This window comes from Periplaneta americana, chromosome 6 (genome assembly GCF_040183065.1).
Source record: "Periplaneta americana isolate PAMFEO1 chromosome 6, P.americana_PAMFEO1_priV1, whole genome shotgun sequence".
Taxonomy (NCBI): Eukaryota; Metazoa; Arthropoda; class Insecta; order Blattodea; family Blattidae; genus Periplaneta; species Periplaneta americana.
Window position 1 is genome coordinate 164,694,444 of NC_091122.1, and position 24,192 is coordinate 164,718,635.

The window sequence follows — 24,192 nt, forward strand, 5'->3', positions numbered from 1 at the left end:
ATAATTGATTAAATGGCGATCTTACTCGTGTTAATTGTATAAGCATGTGCAGCTTACAGCTGTTTCAATTTTATTTATATTCAAGTGTTAAAAGTAGTGTACGGAAGATTCAACATGGAAAACGAGGCATGATAATAGGAGTAAGGAAAAAGATAGTGAAACACGAATAAGAGGAAAGAAAATTAGAGATTACACAACTTTTAACACTATATCACTTCGGAAAAGGTATTATGTGTCCTTTCTCGTGTTAAATTTTACATTACCTCGTTAATAGGCTGAAACATGTTAACGAGGTAATGTAAAATTTAACACGAGAAAGGACACACAATACCTTTTCCAAAACGAGATTAAATAATTGATTAAATGGCGATTTTACTCGTGTTAATTGTATAAGCATTTGCGGCTTACAGCTGTTTCAATTATTTATATTCAAGTGTTAAAAGTAGTGTACGAAAGATTCAACATGGAAAACTAGATTGTTTCAGTTACAGATAATTTTGTGGTGTGACAATTTCTTTGGAAATCAAGGAAATTTAATAAGATAATTTTATAATTAGTGCAGTTACAGAGCAAAAAGCAGGAAAAAGTAGAAGATAAAAGAAAAGAATGTGAAGCATGAAAAATGAAAGAAGAAAGGATCAGAACAGAGGTTCCATACTTGCCCAACCTGTCTCTGAAACAGAATGAGCAGTCTGCATCATGGCCACTCTAGTCTTGAAGTTTTTATCAAAGAGAAAAACTGCTTTCCTTCTTCTGGAATGAAAATCACAACCTTCCAGCCCAAAATCATTTGCACACTCTATTGACATCTTAGATCCTAGAGAAAAATGACAGAATTAAAATATTCAGAAAGTGTAATTTTCAAGCATGTATTTTATTTCAAATAAATATATAGATTAATTTTGTAACTATGTTACATCATCCAGTATTTTTATAACCCTGGTGTTCTGCTAATATGCTTTTCTTTAAGTAACAATAGAAGGATGAACATTTTTAATGAAATTGTATTGCAATGTATAATAAATTTCTTTTGTTTCATTTAATGCTTTTTTTTTTTCTGAATTGCTGCCGCTCGAGTTTCATTTACACTCAAGATGGATCAGATCAGTGGTTCCCAAACTGTGGTGTGTGGAGGCAGTGCAGAGGTACATGAGCTATTTTCAATATCATTAAACTGGATCTTAATACTGTTTGTTATTATTGCATATTCGTTTTTATATCCTTAAACACGTTGTGGAAAAAGTGAAAACTAGTAATAAATTATGTATTTATACAAATCGGTGGAAAATCGAATTACAAAATGAAACAATGATAAAAGTAACAAAGTATATTCTTAATCCTAGAACTGTTGGGAACCACTGGAGTAGTTGGAAAACAATGATAAAAATGTACTGTTAAGGTAAATGTGGCATATCACCAACTATAAATCCATACTCAAGTAACGTAGGGCCATATTTATCTTTAGATCAACTAAGACATAGCATGTAAGTTAACATTTCTTTGTAAAAGTTTTCCTACAAGCATAATCCTAAACTTTTCAGCAATAATTAATTGCTTGTGCTGCATCCAGTGTGAAAAAAATGTAGTATGGAATAAATATAAGACTTTCTCGTGTTAATGAACTAGTCAACTAAGGTAACTTTAAACCTAGTTCATTAACACGAGAAAGTAATAGATATGTAAATACTTTATATTCCTCAGTGATATAGTGTTAAAAACTGTGTAATCAAAATGTATAAAATTTAATATTTTAAAGAAAATAATCTGAATAAATAAATTCGCAAATATCTGACAATATTTTCTAAGAGAGACTTACATAAATTATTATATCAAATGAATTTCATATTCACTCCTTCATTTAGCTTTAAAATTCATTAAATGAAAATATTACTTATCAACAAGACACGATATTAAGGTGAACAAATTCTATGACTAGTACCGATATACTGTTAGATTTTCGCAAGAAAATCTTCAAACTAAATACAAGATTTTGTTTCTTATCTTTTTGCTAACAACGGCTTCATGCAAGGCAATAATACTCTTGTTAGGAGATATTAAACGAGCTGTGCCTGAATCTATATTTTCAATTTCTAAGAATGAATGATTCAATTACTGACTTAATATGTAATATTTTATTCCAATTTAAGGAAGCAAAGTAAACAGCATACTTTCACAAAGAGTCAATCTTGGGGATTGAAACCCAATTATTCTTGTGATAGAGCAATGTCCGTTATGTCTCTAGTACTAAAGATGGCCCTTTACACGAGTGTTGGTACAGTACAAATGACTGTGTGTTTATTTGGTCTCATACAGCTGTAGAAAAATGCCACTTCTTCAGTTTATCATTCCCCTGCACTCCAAGGAAACTTATCACTTGCAATGATCTGTAACAGTTGTATATATATAGTTGCTGTTCAAAGTAACAATACAATATAAATACTTAATATCCACCGCAGTGTTCAAACATTGGCACTTCTGTCAAAAGACCTCTGAATAAACCATTTCATTTAATTTTTCAACATCAACCAATACATATTATTTCTTTTTTTTACAGAAATACTTTATATTGTATTTCAAAATCTTCCTTTTCATATAATTTATTTTTACAAGTTCCAGACAAACCAGTAATATGGGAAACCAACACTGACATGATGTGCCCTGAGTCTTGAATAACCTTACTGTTCTCAACATAGATTACCAGTACGGTACAATCAATAATTAAAATCTGTAAATTTTATTTTTGTGCATGAGTTAGAGATTTATGGACTAACTTCATCTATCTTAAAATAAATCAATTTCAGATGCGAATGACGATATTTGAATTGTTTCATTTGTGTAGACAGCCATGCTTGAAATGTTATTAATTTATTTCCAAATTAAGTAATGATGATTTTAGGAAATAAAAGTGTGATCATAATTTAAATGAACAGCTTTCTTAATTACAGATCTTATGTAAGATTATTGTAATTTTAAGAGTAAAAGAAATATGGTAGATATTCTGTGAAGGCATACATGGGCACAATTTTCGGTTACGTGAGGCACTCGATTTGAAATAGTTTGTTTACTAGGAGAGGAGACTGCAGAGTAGGATGGGAAATATAAACTGCTGTGACCTGCGTCACCTTATCGTAATCGCTAAGGCGGTCAGTGGCGAATTATTAGGAAAGCGCTTGGTTAACGTGAGAGACTCGAAAATTTTTATTAAATTTGGCAAATTAATTCGGCAGCTTCAATCATAAACCTCTTTACTATTTCTCCATCATTGAATTGATTTAAATCACAGGCGAGAAATTGCGTAACTAGCCAATAGTATTCCATCACGTTGTCTACGTTTATTTTCTTGAATATTCTGGCGTTTATCAAGATTACTTAATAGATTTGCACGTTCTCGATCTAAAATAATTTCATATTTCGTTTTCTACGCACATTTGATATTTTTTTTATAAATTTATTTTGGAAATAATACGTACAAACAGCATTTAATTCCTCGTACCTTTTAATGCAGCGTGTTTAAGGTATACTGTCGTATTTAGTATACTATGCAAATGTTAAGATCATAAATTTTCTTCGTAATAGTACGAAAAATAACATTTAATTTGTCTTACCTTCTAATTGAGCATGTTCTTTATGACATAAGGAGTAATGTCGTTGTATATTAAATTTATTAATGCCTAATAGGATTTTCTAGCATAACATGCATCGTATGTTCTCCCTTTCTAAACAGCAAAAAAACTCTTCCTCCCATTTCTCATGAAATAATCGTTTTCTAACGCGTACACACTGCTTTGATAATGCCATTATGCCACCACTGACATTGCTTATGAAACTGATATAGAACCTGCCCACACTTAGGAGATGCATGAGGGAGAAACGAGGACTGTGAAGATGATGTCACTCAGAGTGATAAGCTCTGTGAAGGTCAGTGAAGCATTATTTCTCAAGTGAGGCACGACGCCCATCCATGTGTGAAGGTAAGTATAACCTATTTCTTTTTCGGATGTAGCCTAAATATTTCCTGATTATTTTATTCCTTTGTTTTGATCACCGAAATCACATATGGATTTTTTTTTATCATCAAGAAGATAGTATTACATGTTAGTATTGTCTGAATTCTTGCTCTGCTTAATTTCTTCCAGAAGTTTCAGATAAGTACCGTAGAAAAAAATGTCACTGAGATAGTTTTAGCATATGATTAGCATACTATTAAAACTCTGTAACAATGAACTGTATTTAGAAAATTAATCATAAAAAATTAATAACTATTAATAGCAGAACATAATTTTTTAACAAATTTTATGGCACTGTTTACTTTCTTCTGATTCTAATTCTTTAGAATTATGAAAATTTAGAATCTTTTCAGTATTTCAATGTAAATGAAGAAGAAAAGATTAGCAAGAATACTTCCTGAAGTACTTTAAGAATAAGAAAATCACTTTATATTATTATATAAATAATAACAAACAAATCGATTAGATTTCCATTGCTTAAATACAGAAAATATTATATCATCATCTGATTATCCTGCCAAATGTGATTACTTAAGCAATGTCATGTAGATGAAGTTTCTTTAAAGGTTACAACAGCTGCAGAATCAAAGTATAAATTATGATAAGTAAAAAGATACCGGTAGATATAGAGAGAAAAGTCCAGCACATCAAAATAATTGTGCATGTAAATTATATCAAAGTTATTTTAATTGTATCTCCTTCCTCAAGATGGCATTATAAGACAACGGTACTGACAACAAATTAGAATCTCTGTCTGTCGTGTCATAAGAAATCAGAAGTATAGCTTTATTCATTGAGGAAATAAAATGCAATTTTTCCAGGAACAATGAACGGATTTTCATTGTTGAGAATTATTATTGTCAGTCATTTTTAGAACTTTTGCAGACGATTTTCATCGGAAATATTCTGATTCTTCAGTCCCTAACAATTGAACTTTTTACCAGAATAATTGAAGGATTTCAAACCAGACACAACCAATCAATAAATGAGATAGTTTCAGAGATATTCAAGGTCGAAGTTCAACTGTGAATGTCCATATGCTGCCAAACATAATCTCATAATTCTCGCGTGAGCAGGCAAAAGAGTTTAAGTCATTACTTTTTGTAATATAAAGAAAATCATGAAATAGCCGGAACATATCTCTTTTCGGATTTACAGCAGTTGTTTAAATCTTTGAAAATTCCTCCTGTAAATTTTGCATAGAGTGACTTAAATTCTTTTGCCTGCCCACCAGAGAATTGTAGCCAACAGTAGTTACGGAAACAGTTATTCATGCTTACCAAAAAGTAGATCGAGATAAGTTGTGATTAAAATAAGAAACTTAATTTTTGTGATATTGTGGGATAGTTACGTCTTGGATTGAAACCCTTCAATTAAGTGTTTTAGGGAATGTGGTTCAATAAATTGCAGAAGGAAAAGGTCTAGGAAACCGGCCATTTTGACAATATTGCTAAACTGTTACCTGCATATAAATATATATTTTTTTCCTTTAGAAGTATCTCAAAGAAAATATCTATAAAAATAAAAAATATACACACACACACACACACATACACACATACATACAAACACGCACACAGGCATCAAACATGATAAAAGAGCTAGCATATTAACTCATGAACAATGAAGCCATTTTGAAATATGGTATGTTGCAGATTGTGTTTTTCTTATATAGCCTATTATGAACTTTATCAGTAGCCGTTATATTTTGAGTATTTATACATTAACCAAGCAAAACATAATTGTTTACTGTGATGTACATCACTGTTATGTTTTTAGGTTCATGATAATTTTTCTGTTACGGTATCACAATATTATTAGAACTCTTTAAACTTTATTCGTGCGACATTAATACAGTCAAATGTCGTTTTAACGAATGCCAGTTAACGAATTTGTCAGCATAACAAAAAAAAATTATATTCCCCTTCCTTAACTGTGTCAGGTTCCATGTTAAATTATTTCAATTGTTGTTGTTTTCTAATGCCAGGCGTTTGACAATAAAGTCATTTGACCTCTTGCACTCCAATATTTTTCAAAGATATTATCATGACCAGCCAATGAAGCACAGATTTTGAGGTGTTCCGAATCCATTTCTTGGTTTGAGTTGCACAATGGGCAGTTAGGGGACTGATATATTCCAATTCTATGCAGGTGTTTGGCCAAACAATCATGGCCTGTTGCCAATCTAAATGCAGCTACAGACGATTTTCGTGGTAAATCGGAAACTAACTGTGGATTTTGATGCAGAGAGTTCCATTTTTTCCCTTGGGATCGTGTTATCAAATTTTGTTTGTTGAATTGTTTATTTCAATCGTTTGAATGTCAATATAACGAAAATTTCACTACAACGAAAACAAAAATTTCCCTTTCTTGATACATATGATCATTACAATGAAGATATGTGAGAAGATTAACACACCTACAGACGTGAAACCAGAAGATTTCATTGTTATCGACAGTGCAGTGACTGTTGAAACGGAGGTTACAGAAGAGGGCATTGCCAGTAATGTAATCCAAAATGAAGGTGGTGTGAGTGAAAGTGATGGAGAATCTGTATGTAGGGACAATGATAGTGAAAAAAAATGTCTCTTGCCGAAGCTGTAAATGTTATTATGATTTATGGCCATTTTTGGATGGACAAAAAAAAAATTTACCAGACGTTGTGACAAAAAGTGCAAGTGTTATTGTAAATTACCTAGAAGAATCACTTGTAAAATATTCAGTTCAGAAAAAAAAATACAGACTTTTTCTCAAAGTAAAACATACAGTTATGACATTTGTGTAAAAAAGTAGTATTGATCAATTTTATAGTATAACAAACTTTCAGTCTATAACGAAAATGTTGACAGACACTCTAGAAATTCATCAAAACGACATTTGACTGTATTTAGTTTAGGTACTTTAATAGTTTATCACTTACAGAATCTCTCTTATGGATATGTCTTCATTAAGCACCACAAACACTATTTATTAAGGCAGTTTTATGCAGAATTTCTTTCACGAAGCATATATTAGCATATACCAGATGCATTTATTATCATACTCTTTTTATTGCGGATTTTATTTAATTTTCGTATTTATTTTCTTCTTTTTTATTATTATTTTATTACATTCCATTTTGTTATATATTCTTCCTTACGTTTTCCATATCTAAAATACTAAATTAGTTGCTTTTATTATATTCCAATGTATTTTACTTTCCTTTTTGTATTATGGTATTATTTTCATGTTGTTTAGTGTCGATTTTGTTATGCTATTATTATTTTTTTTATAATATGTTAGTACTCTGTTCTTTAACTTTTTGTTAAATTTTCACTGCTTGTATACTTTGTGACCTGGTAGAGTATAAGAGATGGCCCTGTGGCCTTAATTCTGCCAGTATAAATAAATAAATAAATTATTATTATTATTATTATTATTATTATTATTATTATTATTATTATTATTATTATTATCAGCGCTTTTTTTCAGCCGGAACAGTCCGGAACGCGTTCTGGTAAATTTTTTGCCATTACAAATTCCAACGAGATATATTTTATAACCGAAATTGAAAATTAAAATTGCCGCCACTGCCGAATCCAAGAGTTTACATTTTCTCATTATTATCGTTGGTACAAAAGTAACTCATGCAATCTAGTGCTGCCATCTTCCGTTATTGATCCTGAAACTATAGCTCGAAATCGCAAAATTTCCGTTATGCTTAAAATCGATAAGCTCCTTTTGGAACTTATTGTAATGGTATGTAGGCCTAATATTTTTAAACCTACGTTATTGTTGTATAATGTGATCGAGTGATAGAGTTCTGGTAAACTTTTTTTCCAGAAAAAAAGCACTGATTATTATTATTATTATTATTATTATTATTATTATTATTATTATTATTATTATTATTATTATTATTATTATTATTATACCTTAACATTTTCATATTTTTCCTTTCCATTCGTGCTATTTATTGAATATGTTTGTAGCTACAATATGAACAATGACAATGTCAAACTCTCTATACTGTAATTGTAAACAAATGTATATAAAAAAGAAAATAATACGTCGTGAATCAACTGTGGAATATTTTATTGTCCATTCTTTCATTTTCCTACCAGTTCCTCCATTTTACCTTCATTAAAACAGATTCACACTTTCTGTTATTCCCATAGCATGCATCATTAACTCAGAGTAACAGAGAGTATTTTCTTTCGCATAAAAGAAAGAAAGTTTATATCAATATTTCGAACACAAATGAAAAATTCTTCAAACAGACAAATGTCGTAGCCATTAATTCTCTAACCATGCACAGTTTATGTATTGGTAATTAGTGAAATGAATAATCGTGAACTTTTATCAACTAACAAGTTTTAGATAATGATTTCAATTTTTAAATTATATTCCTTGTAACTTAATCTGTAGATCAGAATTTTGTAATAGACTCATACACTGCTTTCCCCCTTACCAACGGAGGTAATGGGATATACATATTTTTTCCGAGCATAAGCTGCTTTATCGTGAACCTCCCCAATGTTTGACAAAAGTGGGAGAGATTCCATTGCCTGAAGATGGCCTGTAGTCATATCATGCCCTGGAATGTTTCTTTTAGAACCCGCTACTCCAGACGAACTGGAATCTCTTACGTGTCTCAATGTTTTACCTTGTTCTCTGGATGGGGAAGACATAATGTCACCATTCTGTTTCTTAAACACAATGTTTTCATTACTGGCAGCAGGAAGCTGAAAATCTCTTATATTATTATTTCCAGTACTGCTGCTACAGAAACTGTTGTCGTCTGTTACCGGACTTGTGTCGGCAGAAGAAAAACTCGGCCTAAGAGCATCAATGCTATCGTCAAAATACATAATGTTCTTATTCACTATTTCCGCACCTTTCTGTACATCCTCTTCTAATGGGACTTCTGGAAGGGTCTGCCGGTTGTTGGCAGCTTTCCTTCCAGCAGCTGCTCTGCCACTATAAAGTTCTTCAGAAGGAACGTCTTCGGACGATCTACCTAGGCGCAAGACCATTACACCTTCTAGACTAGCTGTAGGATCATCATTTCCAGGTAGAAATGTCCTACTGTCCTCGACAACCGATCTCTTAGATAAAACTAACATGGTGTCTGGTTGGCAGCCAGGTGTGTCTGGTGCTTCTGCTCCAGATTCGTCACTCGTGGAATTTTGTGGCGTTAGGAATTTCACTTGTTTTGGTGATGAACTGATTACCACCATAGAGGCGTCCGGTGGGGAGAGAACGTTGGTCAGGGACGAAGGCTGTAGGAACCGTATGGAACTGCAATGCTGAGGTCGAGGAAGAGGTGAAGAAGCAGGTTTGACCTGAGAGTGAGACTTCTCATCCTGGTGAACGTCTACATTGACAGTAACTGAGTCCGCAGATGAAAACGGCGTTCCCTTAACACTTACAAAAACTTCACTATTCGAATTGTTACCGTTATCAGGAGTGGAGTTCCCGTCATCACTAGAAATATGCTGCTGGGCAGACTCGAAGCTGAGGTCCTCATCTCCAGACGAGGAATTAGCCTGTCTCGCACAAGTAGCATCCACACCCGACTTCACAGCTCTGGAATTAATGCTCACTAGACCACTCACGCCATTTGAAGTTCTTCTCAAGAACCTTGGCGATTTCGAGTTCAGGTAAGAAACACCGCCATACGCCGACGATGGGGAGGAAAGTCCCCCACTACCGTCTACTAATCTAGAGCCGACATAAGATGGCAAACATCCCCTGTGGTGACCGAACATGTCTTTCAGAGTTCTATCAATGTTCAGCATCAGACTGCTGGCTCGTGAACTAATACTAGAAACTTCAGACAGTGATTCTGGTGTTGCTAGCGGAGCTAGGCCAAACCAATCATCGTGAATTAAATCGACTTTCGTTTTTTGCGAGTCCGTCAATCCTCCATTTGCACCAAATATATTAGACGAATATGGACCACTACTAGCACCACCACCACCACAGATGTTGTTACTGTTGTGAAAGCTTGCAAGTAGCTGCTCTTCCAGAAGTGATGCATATTCCCACGACAGGACTGGATGAAGTGCGAATGGAGAAGTGATGTGAGGATGTCCGTTATTGAATGACTTAGCCAAGACTCGCCCGTTAGTCGTTCCCACGGTGTTGTAGACGTTCTGGCTACATGTCGAAGAGTTGAGGCTGGGATTCTGATGAACATCAGAGGATGGACTCTGCAGGGACGTGAAGCTGGTTTCCAGACACAGTTTGTGGGGCGGAGTAGCTGCCTTTGGAGATCCTGGCACGGCAGTGTTTGTGGTGGCTGTGGTTGTGGTGGTACAGTTAGTTGCTAGCAAATGGCATCGCTCGGAATCCAGGTGTTCAGCAGATGTAACTGTTGAGTTATTGTTAGATGACACAGCACGCTGAGGTTTCGCAGGGCCAATAGTTGTTATAACCTAAAAACAGACGCATATGTGTAAATAAATTACAACCTACTGCTATTGAAATACATGAATCTTTACAAATACTAAACTACAGCAAGGAATCTTACATCATAATTCATAATTATACTGAGATCAGTCAGAAATAGGCCTATACTTACAACACCCATTACTTTAAAAGTGTCACTGATTTCTGCGACAATTTAATTAGGCCGTGTCTCAAAGCTACATTTTCAGCTGAAGTGAACTAGATTGTTGACTAAATAGCCGGAGTGACATCAGAAGTTACGATCCAAAGCTACGTAATGAATAGCAATCAAGTCCGTAGTAGCTAGTTAAAGAAAATGCTTGCTTGATTGTTGACTTGTATACTAAACAAACATGGATACCTCATTAACAATTGGAGGTTATGAAATCTAATGATGCTTTGAAAATAAAATGTGAGTTCAATGTAGAATAACACGTTAACTTGGAACATTGACATTGTTGGTAGCTGCGTTACATTTTTTTAATATTGTAATATTTCAGGCCCTTACTTTTCCACATTTATTTCGATTGTTGATAGCCAAACGTAATTTTCATAGATATGTTTTGAACATCTTTTACAATTCTACATCTTTCTAAGTTTCTTTTCCAGTGTCTCAGAAAATTACTATTTAGGCCTGTCTCAAAGCTATAATTTCAGTTGAAGTGAACTAGATTGTTGACTAAATAACCGGATGTGACGTCAGAAGTTACGATCCAAAGCTAAATAGTGCATAGCAATCAAGTCCGTAGTAGCTAGTAAACGAAAATGCTTGCTCGATTGGTGACTTGTTCACTAAACAAACATGGATACCTCATCAGCAATTGGGGTTATGAAAAATGAAAATGCTTTGGAAGTGAAATAATGTAAATATAATGTAGAATAACACGTTAACTTTGAACACTGACATTGTTAGTACCTTCTGTACAATGTTTTAAACATTATTGTAATATATTAAGCTCTAATCTTTTTCACAGAATTCGTAATGAAACTGCATTAGGACACTACCTTCTTAATTCAGTGCTGCACCGTGATGTCGTGGTTTTTAGAGAAATAGTCTATGAAGAAGGCCATGTTTCAAGCATACATTTCCAAAGCTCCCTAGTGTATAGTTTACAAGTCACCTAGTTGCTAGTCACTAGTGTATAATATGGACTTGAGCTTTGAGACACGGCCTCAGTTCATAAACCTGAGAATTAAGTTTCTTGAACTGTTTACTGGAAAACTGTTTATAAACAAAGAGTTCGAATTTCCAAAAAATATCAGCTGATAACTCGTAATTAAACTGCATTGGGACACTGCCTCCTTAATTTAGTGCTATACCGTAATTTCATGCCTTTGAGAAAAATAGTCTATGAAAAAGGCCATGATTCCAGCATACATGTTCAAAGCTCCCTAGTGTGTAGTTTACAAGTCAGCTAGTTGCTAGTTCTTAGCATGTAGTATAGACTTGAGCGTTGAGACACGACCTTAGCTAACGATATGTTTCCTTTCAGCGATGGCGTCAATTTTTTTAATGCTCTTGTTTCCTACTAACATACGGTATTCCCTAAAATCAAATCCATAGCTTTTCGCCTGGTATGATCATAAGACATTGCGATAAAAAAAAACTCGTAACTGTCACTATTATAGCCTACCTGTAGCTATCTTCACTAGACAACTACAATCTGTCATAGTCAAGAAATTAATAAAGATGTAAATTCACAGAGATGTTAAACTCAGAATCTAACCATGAGCAATATATCAGTTTATACAATATACATGATACCAGAAACCATAAAAACTTCCATCTTTTCAATGTTTAAAATGTAAGAGCTACAAGAAATTGAAATTGTATTACTTCAACATTCAACAAAATTTATAGTTCGTATTACGACTGTAAAAAATGAAATATCTTAAGAATAGTTTTGATGAGTAGTTTAAAATAATTGCAAAACCAGGTTCAACTTTACATATATATTTTGAATTTCTCATTCATAGAAATTAGCATTGTATAAATGTTTTTGCCTTCTATATTTTATGTTTACTGTATAAATTTTTACAAACTGAAAATATTTATTTAAATATTAAAATGTAGGTATATATTTTTATATATTATATTACTGATAACAGTTATGTACTTCTCTCATATTTTTATAAGAAATTTAGACTTAAAATATTTATCTTAAAATTCATTATAGCCTACTGGTATTTTTCCGATGCGTTTACTGTATATTATAATACTTGATCAATTAAATATGTATTTCAGTCTAATGACTTATCTGAGTTTTACAAAACAAATATTATTAATATAATAATTTGTTATTGTATTCTATATCAAATTCTGGAAGGTCCGGGGTTCGATCCCAGGTGGCGACAGGATTTTTTCTCGTTGCCAAACTTTCAGAATGGCCCCGAGGTTCACTCAGCCTCCTATAAAATTGAGTACCGGGTCTTTCCCGGGGGTAAAAGGCGGTCAGAGCGTGGTGCCGACCACACCACCTCATTCTAGTGCCGAGGTCATGGAAAGCATGGGGCTCTACCTCCATGCTCCCCCAAGTGCCTTCATGGCATGTTACGGGGATACCTTTACCTTTACCTTTAATCTATATCAAATTGGAAAATTTACAATACTGTAAATTGGCATCTTGTAAATTATGCCTGAAGACGCCAATCGGCGAAAACGTTTACACACGATATAGAATGCAATAACAAATTATTATATGTTATGATATTTGTTTTGAAAACTTAGATAAGTCATTAGACGGACATACATATTTAATTGATCAAGTATTAAAATATTTAGTTACGAGCTAATTGATATCTTTATAATAGATATTTTCAAGTAAATAGCTGAATAACTATTTCTACCAATTTAGTTACCATATTAAAAATATTAAAATATTAGATATATTGCACATGATAATAAAATATATAAAACTCATTTTACCTTTATACATTACAGCCAAAATATTCCCATTCCTTCTGTAATTTGAAATTTTTCCTTAATAAAGGTTGATACCACAAAGTGTAAGTAGCCTATTTTTGTTCTTATACTATTCTAATTCTGTTATCAATAATTTATATATAATTTCAACAAGCTAGATCTGCAACTATACACAGGGCTTGAGGTTGGGCAGAATTTCAAATTTCAAATTCAAATTTATTTACAATTTACATTTGAATTGAATACATATGAATAGATTACATTAGATTCCCGAAATGAGCATATGTTCGTGCTCGGGTACAGTCCAGTAGTCTACATAAATTTTACAGGGTTCAAATACTAATGCTGATGATATGGCATCCCAATTCCTTTTGAAATTATTTAAAACCATCCTGTTACTTAGCACTTTTTAGTATATGATGTATGTGTGACTATATTAATGCATGCTATTTAAACTACTGTAACATGTTGGTAGGTCTAGGTGAAACACAGATTACATCACATGGTTTATTTTCATAACTCATGTCTAAGAATTAAAAGTGGGAAACCATCCCGGATCTTTATTTATTCAATCTCAAGCATGACAATACATCTACACTAAAATTGAAATCAATCTAAAGAATTTCAATTAATTAGAAGGTACCGGTAAGGTAGGTTATTACTTGGGTGAATTTAAGATACTAGAAAACAGTTACTCACATTTTCCCTATAATTCAATAATTCAAATAATATGTTTTTTACAGTTTCACTGTATAATCTAGAATAAGGTTATATTATCTTAGGTATCAAAATCACATGACATGAAAACCAGTGGACTTCAAAATACAATGTTTATTCAACTGCACTATCACTTTTTTCCACCTACAAGACAGCAATAGAATCTCGGTCAGTCAGAAATTAATTGTGAAAAGCAGAAACGTAAACAGAGACAGTTTATCTTTGTTATGTATCTAATTAATTCCATTTGGTTCTTTGCACAATATATAAACATACAAAAATGTGACAGAGGATTCACAGGATCCTAATTGCGTGAATACAATTTTTGTGTTTTTTTATCATTAGGGATATGGTTTTTTATTGTTTAATAGTTTTCTTATATCTATCTTTGGTTATTAAAGATATGATTGATTTGCTTATTGCATAATTCCCATTACTTATTCATTAGCAAGTAAATTACACACCACTCAACAGATGGCAGCATGCATATGCTTTGGCATGTGCAGCATCTAGCAGAGACTTGTTGAACTACGTGTTACGCTAAAAATGTGGCACTGTCTCATCAATTGAACCAAGAACAAAGATGTAATCACCTCTCTCAACCCTAATTTAAAAAGAATGAGGCCTTGCAAACGCTAATGGTGACTCTGAGATGACTGTGGTTCAGATTTAGTTCCTGCTGATGAGTGAAATATTTGTTGTGAGGAAGATCGAAGAATTAGAGTTTTCCCAGAATTCTCGAATTCCTCTCAACTTCACAAATTTCATTCCACCAACATTCTGAATCTGACTTTACTCTTCTCTTCATTTCAACTCTATCATAAAAGAACATTGTGCTGGGTGGAGTAAGAGCTTCGGAAATACCAGATGGATATGTCCAGACAGATACAGTTTTCTCTGTTTCACATTCACGACCATGGACCAATATCAGTCAAGGACACCAACAGCAAGATAACTAAGAGACCATGTTATGGAAATAACTATATTCCATTGTTAAAATATCTCAGCAAGGAGGTTTGGCAGACTGCAAAAAAATCAGCAGTTAAAAGGTTAAACAAATTGCGGATGTAGTCTTAGTATTTTATTTCAATTTTTAACAGGAAAAAATGAGTATAATTCCCTTCCCTGGGCCTAGTCTTCATATGTGGTATGGACTGCAGTCTGGATGACCAAATGTAGGATCACTCACTGCCAGCTATACTAACCAGTAGGCCTAATTTTAGTGTAAAAATTCACATATGTTAAAGAATGTACTGGAAGAATTTATTTTCATTCATTACAAATCTTTAGCACTTAAAATAATATTTCATCATTATTCGAAGAAATGAAACAGGTATATACACAACTTAAATATCTGAAGGAGAATATCTGACAGGAAGTCTGAAGTATGCAGAAAGTATAGAGAGTTCTAGTATAGCCCAAACGTCCAATTAATACCCAAGCGGAAGGCTTTGTGTTGGATATCTTTTTCGCATGCATCAATACTTGTAATGTCAAGCGGTGTTGTCACATTACACTGCAAAGATATTCCTGGTTACAATTATTTTATACCTATAACAATACATTGATTTCTACCACCACCATACACAGAGAATAAATGTTAAGCTATATGATTACTTTTAATTGAAATTGAAATTAAAATTACTAACCTTTTCAATTGTCCTCAATCAACTCCAGATATGACAACACTGGTTTTTACTCCACGTGGAGTAGATACGAGGACGTCAATTATAATTGCTAATGCATCATTGGTAGACATATGTTACCGCTCCTTGTTCTTGGAGCGGCATCTGAAAAGCTCTAATCAATAAACTCTTATCTTATCTCTTCAAAAAACAAAAAGATCACTTTGACATCACCTGGGTATTAAATGAACGCTCAGACTATACCTTAAATGTCAACAATTCTGCATCATTATTGTTAATCTTTTCAGGGGTCTCTTACCCCTGGCTTGATATTGTGTGAGTATCTACCTAGTGTGTCATTCTTTAAATATGCTGTATCCAATTTGTTTCGTATTTTTCAATTTTATTTAGAACAGGTGTAATTTATAAGTCCTGTAGTCCACACCTGTGGAGTAACGGTCAGCACGTCTGGCCGCGAAACCAGGTGGCCCAGGTTCGAATCCAGGTCGGGGAAAATTACCTGATTGAGGTTTTTTCCCGGAATTTTCCCTCAACCCAATACGAGCAAATGCTAGGTAACTTTCGGTGCTGGACCCCGGACTCATTTCACCGGCATTTCACCTTCATTTCATTCAGGTGCTAAATAACCTGAGATGTTGATACAGCATCGTAAAATAACCCAATAAAATAAATAAAATAAGTCGTGTAGTGTAACTTCATTTATTTATGGTCCATTAAAGTAAATTCCGTTGTTTTCCTGAGGAATTTCATTTATACTGTGGATAATATTTCTATTCTGTTTTCGAATTATTCAAATTTCACTTCCATATTGTATATTGTTTGAAACTCCCATCACATCGCGTTGTTGATTCAATCTGGTTGTTTGTTTTACTAGACTGGATCTCAAAATATTATTTAATAAAAACTGTGATTATGAGAAATTTTGCAATTCTGTCTTGAATATCTTTTTATCCTTCATTATGATAAGTTGATTTTGTCTTATAAAGTAATTATTAAGTATGTTTGACATACAACCCAATTCTCAGTGACTGTGCATACAGGTATAGCCAATTCTTAGTGACTGTACATACAGATATATGTCTGATAGACAGTAGATCCGCATATCAATCAATCAATCAATCAATCAATCAATCAATCAATCAATCAATCAATCAATCAATCAATCAATCAATCAATCTTCTTAATGTATTCAGCTGTTTGCTGACAACATAAAGTCCACTATAGTCCACTGTAGTCTATTCAGTTGTTGTTTTTCAGGAGAAACGAGGGGTATTTTGATCGGTGTTCATTATAGATCCCTGTTGCTAGTAGCCAGAATTGGGGTGTAGTCAATATATACAGTAATAAGCAGTGAAAAATATAGTGGGACTGTGTTGGAGTTAATGCAGCTTATGTGGATAGATCCGCATATAACTGAATATCCTCTAGTGAAGAGTGTTTAGGCTACATGAAGACTTCAAGGTAAAAAAGGTAAAGGTATCCCCGTAACATGCCATGAAGGCACTTGGGAGGCATGGAGGTAGAGCCCCATGCTTTCCATGACCTCGGCACTAGAATGAGGTGGTGTGGTCGGCACCACGCTCTGACCGCCTTTTACCCCCGGGAAAGACCCGGTACTCAATTTTATAGGAGGCTGAGTGAACCTCGGGGCCGTTCTGAAAGCTTGGCAACGAGAAAAAATCCTGTCACCACCTGGGATCGAACCCCGGACCTTCCAGTCCGTAGCCAGCTGCTCTACCAACTGAGCTACCCGGCCGCCCGAAGACTTCAAGTAGTTACATAATTATATTTATTTTAGTTTGATGTCTTCGACATTATGAAGTATAATGGAAAAAAATTACCTACAGAGAGACCTATTCCACAAAGGTATGGTGCTGTACATTACAAGTAAATTCTCTAGTAAGTAGTAAAAATACTAGAGTACCTGTTCCACAAAAGACTTTTCTACAGTAGTACTTTACAACTCCATACTTACAAATTACCAGGGAACGGATTTATATGGACTAAAAATATATGAAATATGTAAATATATATGTAGTTATTTTTACCAAAATATGGAATTAAATATGGATTTTTACCAAAATATGGAATTAAATATGGACTTAAAATTATAAAAAAATGACTATGTACGTTAAATATTGGTACATTTTAATCAAACTAAACAAAAAATATAATGGACGTACCTTATCTTCCAATGTAGTTTCAACAAAACACAATTTTTATTGTCTGTTACCATAACAATAGGTTACAAACATTTCTTTCAAGTGCTGAAAAGTGAATCTTCTTCTATTGTCTCTGAGGATAGATTTATACTGACTAAAAGAGCGTTCGACGTCACAAGAAGTAACTGGTACATAATTCAATTTCACAATGTCTGCTGGGGATAAGTCCAAGTTAATCTTCACTGTTGATTCACCACTCATCACAGCAACAACCTTTTGTAGTTCTTCATATCCAGGGTTTTTTGAAAGTACAGTGTCCACCTTAGCTCTTACTGCATCTGCAACTTTACCTCTACCACGATTCAGTTGTTCCACAGTACTATTTATAATTTCAAAACTTTCAGATAGTGAAAGGTGCCTATTTTGGAGACTTTTGAGCGTTTTTATGATGCATGAAAATGTATGCTGAATGTGAGCTAAGTCATTCTTCACACTTATGTCACAGGTAACTGTTTTCGCAGTATCAATTGAGACTGCATCTTCAGAGTCCAATGCAAGGAGAACATTGTTAATAGAGTCTATATGTTCGGCATAATATTCAACTGCTTCTAGCCATGTACCCCATCTAGTTAAAATTGGCTTTGGTGGCAATGGAATTTCAGGGTACATTTCTTTCAACACGTTAACTCTACTGGGAGCTTTGAGAAATACTTTTTTCACTGATGAAATCAACAAATCTACTTTAGGGAAATTGTCTCTGACCACTTCTGCCACACGATGAAATGCATGCGCCACACAAGTAAAATGAGTCAATTTAGGATATACAACAGATAATGCTTGTCCAGCTTTGACCATATAAGGGGCAGCATCGCTAATAAAGAATAACACATTATCGTACATAATACCCTTTGGCCACAGGATACCCATAGCTTCGTTGAACAGTTTAACTATAGTTTTGTTATTGCACTTTTCTAGAACATCACAATGTAAAAGAATTCGTTCAGAATATTGTTCACTTAACAAACCGATAACTACATTACCAACAAGTCTACCTTCTTTGTCGGGAGTCTCATCAATGGAAACCCAAATTGAACTATCTTTAATTTCATCTCTTATCTTCTGTATTGTCTCATCGTATATGGATGGAGCATACGTCTTCCTAAGTGTTGACTCATCCGGGATTGTATGTTGAGTATATTTTTCAAGGAATTCCCTGAAGACCTTATTCTTTAATTTGTAGAGAGGAATATCAGCAGAGATGAGAGAACGGCACAGGTCGATGTTAAACTCAGATCTTACATTCGATGTTGTTGGTTGTGTTAAAAACAATTGTCTCTGCTTGGAATTTAGTTGTTTGTTGGCCTGATGTTTACTAGTTGTAATGTGTTGTTGCACCAGGAACTTTTGTGTAGATGATACTGCACACTGACACAAATTACAAAATAATATTTTATTGTCAGTTGATAAACCATCTTCTTTAAATTCTGAAATGTAACTTGTTAGTTTTGATTTTAAATTGACTGAATGACGTACTTTTGGCATATTTACCGTCTTTATAGTATGATTTACAAAACTGAACCTATGTGTACTCTGACTGGCATTTAACTGTTGAGCTGCACAACTGAAGTCTGTTAAAAATTTTAAATTAAATTAATACAGTTTTGTAACTTACTTTCCCATTGTTGATAGGACTGCTAATTTTCAAATAACTCTGATGTTAAAGGGATTACTGAACATGTGTTTAAATCTCTATTGTTGAAATGTATTTTTAAAAGTTAATGGAATTTTGTTTTGTTTTATTGTTAAACCTAATATAATATGGACTGTTTTATATGAAATATGGAAAATATATGGAAATTAACGAAAATATGTACTAAACTCTAAAATATGGAAAAATATGGAAAATAAAAGTAGGATTTTTCAACCCTACACATTGTGAAACATAAAGATAATGCAAAATATAAATTATATTAGCTTTATAAGTAAATATGTATTTACATATAAATCCTTTCCCTGCAAATTACCAATGAAGTTTCATGATTGTGTTCCACAAAAGTACTAGTGTTTGTAACTTACTAGTGAAGTGTCTGATATTCTCTATCACTGAAAGGAGACTAATACATACATGTACTAATGCGGTTTAAGTATATTTATTTCATAATATTAAGATGTATTTTGATGAATATGTGCTATAGATTCTGCAGGATATCTTTTCTTGCTTCTACTTCCTTCAAAAGAAATTATTTCATCTCCTTTGACACCATTTCAATAATTTTGTACCGGTAGTTTTTGTAATTTAGTAACAATTAAGTTTGGAAGTGAAGATTGTTATTAGTGGCATCTGTTGGCTAATATGGGAAACTATCAAGAAGCATTATGCGAGGATCTGGAAGAACATGATGATAATAATGAAGTAAATTTTTCGTTATTAAAGAAGTAAACTAAAATAAATATAATTAATTGATGAACTAGTGGACTTACTCGTGTTAAATTATTATATTAAAGTGTTAAAAGTGGTGTACGCAAGATTCAAAATGGATTAAAATAAATAACATTGCAGGGTTACAAAATTCATAGAATCTACGAAACTTTGCTATATAACCTACCTTAAAATACATTAGCTACGATTAAAGAAACAAACATAACTACATTAGATGTATGAATTACGAAAATAACCAGCTGCTTCATGTTATGATGTAGTATGTTATTGATATATCACTTGTAGCGATTCACTGGTAATGTATAATACACTATAATTCTTTCGTTGGAACAGAAAGATACAACTCCATACTTTACAACAACTTTCATCAGTAATTTGTAATGTACAACCCCATATTTTTGTGGAATAGATAAATAAGATAGATAAATTTTATTGTCAGAGGCAAATATTCATAGACATTGCCAATAAAATACACCAATACATTAAAATTACAATAAGCCAAAAATAAAATACATTATGCAAGAGTTCAAAGACCCCCACATGTGCATCCTCTAGACCAGAGGTCTCCAAAAAGTGTATCGTCATTCGTGCTCTCGATGCTGCCTGCCAAACACAGTGTGCTGTAAGGCTAGAGAAGGGGAAGAGACTCGTACCTCAACAGATGGGAGCGATCAGAGGGGGATCGTGGCAACGGTGTGCTTATGTTTACAAATTTAATAATGTCATCAAAATAATAAGAAATATCATACGTTTGTATATTATTTTGACATACTATGAAGCTGGAGCCCTGTCTGTTGCTATAGACACAAGCCATTGCAAATTCAACCTCTTCTGTTCTATGGTGCCTTTCAGTGCCTGGAAAAGATCTTCTCCAGTTGTATTTTGTAATTACATCTAGAAGACATTCAGACACAGTAAAATGTTCATTAACTCCTCGGATGAAAATGGCTAGGCAAGCTTTGTCATTTCTATCTGTGTTTTCGTCCAATGCAAGTGAGTAAGCTACAAACTGGTTAATTGTGGTTTCGACTTCAGATTTAATTACATTTACAATCTTGAAATTCCTTCTCTGAACTGTAATTGGAAACAATTTAATTTTCTTAAACTTTGACTTTGTTTTGGACACAGTATTTTAATAACGTCCTATATGCACTATTTTACAAATGATGCTTCTGTAACGGGCTTCATTGATTTTCCAATATTCCAAGCTAGAACATAGCTAGCAAGAAGCTTTTTCTGTTTCAGACTGAGGACACGTGTGTGATTTGTGTTTGTATTTTCTTGTTTTATATTTATCAAAATATTTGTGGGCCTATGCATTACACCCAAAATGAAACGAAAAACATATGTTTGTCATGCGGAACTGAGTGTAAACGTATTGTAATATACTGATTATTATGTATAACCAACAATTATACAGATAGCCCCAAAATAAATTATTTTCACATGTCCAACATGCCTGTAATTGTATGATATTCTTTCTGAAGAGTCGAGTATTGTCGTTGCATATTGAATTTTAACACACGCTTAAGAATTTTCGAACAAATTAAGCATTTCACATTCTCCCCATTAACACAAAAAATTTCTCTTCCTATTCATCCTTGAATGTACTATGTCCATGATTAGAAGACATTGTGAAACGGTGCAACACTCCGACCGACACAATGATAATGGCAGTCCGCCACTGCTCTTCTTTTGCGTATAACATTGAGTACAGTACAGGTGGGGATGGGTGAGGCAGAGCGCGCTCATTACGTACTGGCTTCGGTTCCGTTCAGGGGCTTACTCGCGAGTAGGCTTTTGGAGACGTCTGCTCTAGACTGTAAGGACGCAAATGTATTAATTTATTTTTTATATACTACCTGAATTTAAGAGTATTATTTGTATATTTAATATCCTCAGGCAAGCTAGTGTAAATTTTAATACCAGAAACCATATAAGTTCTGCTAATATTTGTAAGGTGGAGTACCAGAATACTTAAACTAAACGAGGCTCCCGACTTCGTGAATCTCTAAAGAAGTATGAAATAAATAATGTATTTCTGTGTAAAATACACTTAATGACATATATACAACAGTTTTATAGAGACAATATAAACTATGAGTCGCTCAATTCTTGTATTTGTGAAGTTATACATAAAACAAGGAGTAAATAGACACAACAAGTTGAAAATGTTTACTCTAACATTAATGCTTGTTAGACGCCATGTTTGTTCAATATGTTTTTATTATTGCTAAATGAACTGAAAACAATTACATGCAAATCACAGAAGAAATTAGATAATCTACTTGTAACAAAGATTAAGGAAGCAGCTAATACAAACAGAGAAAAGAAAGCAACAGGAGTACATTCAGAAAGTTAGAGTGGAATTTCTTTTCACAGTTAGAGGCAATTTTCAGCATAGCCCACTTATAATACAGGAAATTTTAGTAATTGAGCAAGTAAGGTTACTGAAGAGTACTCATAAAGATAGCATAACCTTATTTCTAACACCTACATTACAAATGGGCTTTGCTGCACTGAGAAAGGAATGCCGGTGTGGTCGTACCTTGTGTCATAGTAACAGGAATTATTTGCTTCACTATGAACGTAAGGCTTCACTACCTCGGCATTGAAACGCTTCGAATGAGATACGACCTACAGAGCAACAAACGAAAAAGAGCAAACAAAACCATATCATCCAGAAGTCAATATCAACCAATCACACAATAACAATGTTAGAAATAAACAGTAAAAGCAAAAGAAACCATAGAAAAAATTGCATATTAAAAGCAAGTAAGCAAAATAATTCCTTATTTTTTAGATATAAGCATAGAGTACACATTTAATGTTTTTTCATCTTAAGAGAGACAAGAAACCACACTATTAGAATGAAGTATTAAGTAGAAAGAAAGCATCTGCTTTTCTTTAGTGTTTTCACTTCCAGTTTATTAAATTTCCGTATTGGTCCGAATCTAGTACGATGTTTATTTTATATAGTAGCCACGTAAAAACTGTACTCGTGTTATAATCACAACCTAGCTCTTTTCTGTTGTAAATGAAGTATACTTTACAGGATGTGCCACTGTAAGTAATTCTGAAATAGAAAACCTTCTAAACAACACATATCCTCTGTGTTACGAGAACAGGAGAAGGGCTGTTCATTGAAGAATTGGGGGCTGATTGGCTTAAGGGGGATGATAAAAAAAATTATATTTTTCAATTTATTTCTTTCTTTATAGAATACACATTTTTTATTTCTCATGCTGAACAAATTTCTTTGATATCTCTAATAGTGTCCGAGATATGCCCTTGAACATTTGAACATATCAGTTTACCTGTCCCTTTAAATGTATCCTTTGTTGCTATATACTTAAAATTTTACAACAGTTTTCCCCGGTACCTCAAAAGTTTTTGAGTTATTTTAATTAATCTTTGCATGCCTTATGTATTTTTTTTACATCTTAACAACATGGGAAAATTCAAATACCTTGGAGTAACAGTAACAAACATAAATGACACTCAAGAGGAAATTAAATGCAGAATAAATATGGGAAATGCCTGCTATTATTCGGTTGAGAAGCTTTTGTTATCCAGTCTGCTTTCAAAAATACTGAAACTTAGAATTTATAAAACAGATAAAACAGTTGTATTACCAGTTGTTCTTTATGGTTGTGAAACTTGGACTCTCACTTTGAGAGAGGAACAGAGATTAATGGTGTTCGAGAATAAGGTGCTTAGGAAAAATATTTGGGGCTAAGAGAGATGAAGTTACAGGAGAATGGAGAAAGTTACACAATACAGAACTACACGCATTGTATTCTTCACCTGACATAATTAGAAACATTAAATCCAGACATTTGAGATGGGCAGGGCATGTAGCACG

The 24,192-nt window shown here is 33.4% G+C and overlaps 1 protein-coding gene across 2 annotated transcripts in view; it reads right to left on the reverse strand.

Annotated features, from left to right (window-relative positions):
- Positions 1 to 855: 855 nt before the first annotated feature.
- Positions 856 to 24,192, reverse strand: part of inaE (inactivation no afterpotential E) — an 81,751-nt gene continuing 58,414 nt past the window's right edge. For both annotated transcript variants that reach the window (XM_069829479.1, XM_069829478.1), the window contains one exon: positions 856 to 10,426. In XM_069829479.1, the coding sequence (XP_069685580.1) occupies positions 8,435 to 10,426 (1,992 nt within the window). In that variant the 3' untranslated portion in view covers positions 856 to 8,434. The remainder of the gene's footprint in view (positions 10,427 to 24,192) is intronic.